We start from the raw sequence: 1,562 nt of genomic DNA, 5'->3' as shown, positions 1-1,562 counted from the left end.
TATTGTGTTTATACAATATCTCCATGTTATACCTTATGTATGTGAGCTTTCCCCCCCTCTGTACCATTACAGCTGCTCTTCCAGCACTAACACTGGTGGTCCCTGTGTAAACACCCGGGCGGGCGTTAAGTGAAATACAATGAGGAAGCGACTGCATTTGAAGACGTTTTTTGGGACTGATTTTTCCAGATGAAACAAAGATTACATCATGGTACAGTCAGCTAGGGAACACAGACAGGTCTGGGAATGCAGCACCGACCACGCATAAACACAGGACAGCTCTATTTATGACAGATTGTCTCATTGCTCTATACTCCAACATAAATCCTATCACCTCGATTTAGTAAACAGGATGGTTGAAATGACTCCAGCACATAGATGCACTACAGGGGATGGACAGGCACTAGCTAAGATACAACAAGTTATATCCCCAAGATGTTTGGCATGACATTTTAGCATCCAAAGTGGTTTTCATCTTTCACTGCAGCAGGCAGCTACATCAGATCATGCTGGGAGAAGACTTCCTCGTCCTGCAGCTGAGAGGCGGTTATGGGGACAGCTGTCCTTAACTGTATTAGTGGGCAGAGGGACTCCAGAACCCCATTGTGAGCAGGTCCCCCTGCCATACTGTAGCTATATCTGAGCAGGGTCGCCTGCCATACTGTATATGTGGCTATATCTGGCTAGAATGGTAACATATTAGATCATTATTAGAAGGGAGCTCACATCTATACATATTGTGAATTTTAATATTATTGTATATATATATACAGTATATATACAGTATATATACAGTATATATATATATACACACACACACACACACACACTATATATATATAATATAATATAATATAATGACATAGATAGATAGATAGATAGATAGATAGATAGATAGATATTATTAGACTATACAAATCCTAATTATTATTATTATTATTATTTAAATACAAGACGCAGATAAGACCAAGCCCCATGTCTCCCTATGGTAGTTGTTGGCATTTAGTTGTGCACCTGCTAGAAATAACCTCAAACTTATCCTTACAATCATGACCACATGGCCACAAACCTCCTCCCAGGGCAACACACCATCCCTTTATGATTCTGTACTTGTCTTGTACAGTTATCATCACATCACCTTATTAAATATGTGCGCAAATTAAACACATGATCGCTCTACTTACATATCTCCTTAGTTTCTTCTCCGGTGGCGACTTTCTCAGCCAACCTTGGAAGATGATCTCACCGCCGCTCATGTTGGACTGTTTCTCCTGATTCCTCTTCCAGTATTAACAGCAGCTCCTCTACTAACAATACATGACCCAGGTCCCACTGAGTCAGTGCCAAGTCATATGGTGAATCTAGGGGCTGTGTCGGTCAATCTTTGGTGCAGTCTGCTCCCCCATTTAGTACCGGGCGAGAGGAGGTGGTGCGGGTCGTATTTTGGTGTCGATTCGCGCACAGAGAAGTCCCGGTTTGGAGCGGAGCGCACCCTTGAATTACGCGTCAGAGGCGGTTAACATTGAGGGGGTGAACCCAACTGATACACAGTGATGTAGGAA

General features: G+C 42.4%; 1 protein-coding gene across 1 annotated transcript in view; it reads right to left on the bottom strand.

The window, feature by feature from the left end:
- gab2 (GRB2-associated binding protein 2) overlaps nucleotides 1-1,256 on the bottom strand; it is a gene marked incomplete at both ends in the record, with an annotated part of 91,428 nt that extends 90,172 nt beyond the window's left edge. Inside the window, one exon of the mRNA XM_080536045.1 lies at nucleotides 1,185-1,256. Within this exon, the coding sequence (XP_080392171.1) occupies nucleotides 1,185-1,256 (72 nt within the window). The remainder of the gene's footprint in view (nucleotides 1-1,184) is intronic.
- Between the last annotated feature and the right edge of the window lie 306 nt (nucleotides 1,257-1,562).

Source organism: Nansenia antarctica (assembly GCF_963989245.1).
Source record: "Nansenia antarctica genome assembly, chromosome: 1".
NCBI classification, from domain to species: Eukaryota; Metazoa; Chordata; class Actinopteri; order Argentiniformes; family Microstomatidae; genus Nansenia; species Nansenia antarctica.
The sequence above is the reverse complement of the archived record's forward strand: the minus strand, read 5'-3'. Positions and strand labels throughout refer to the sequence as shown.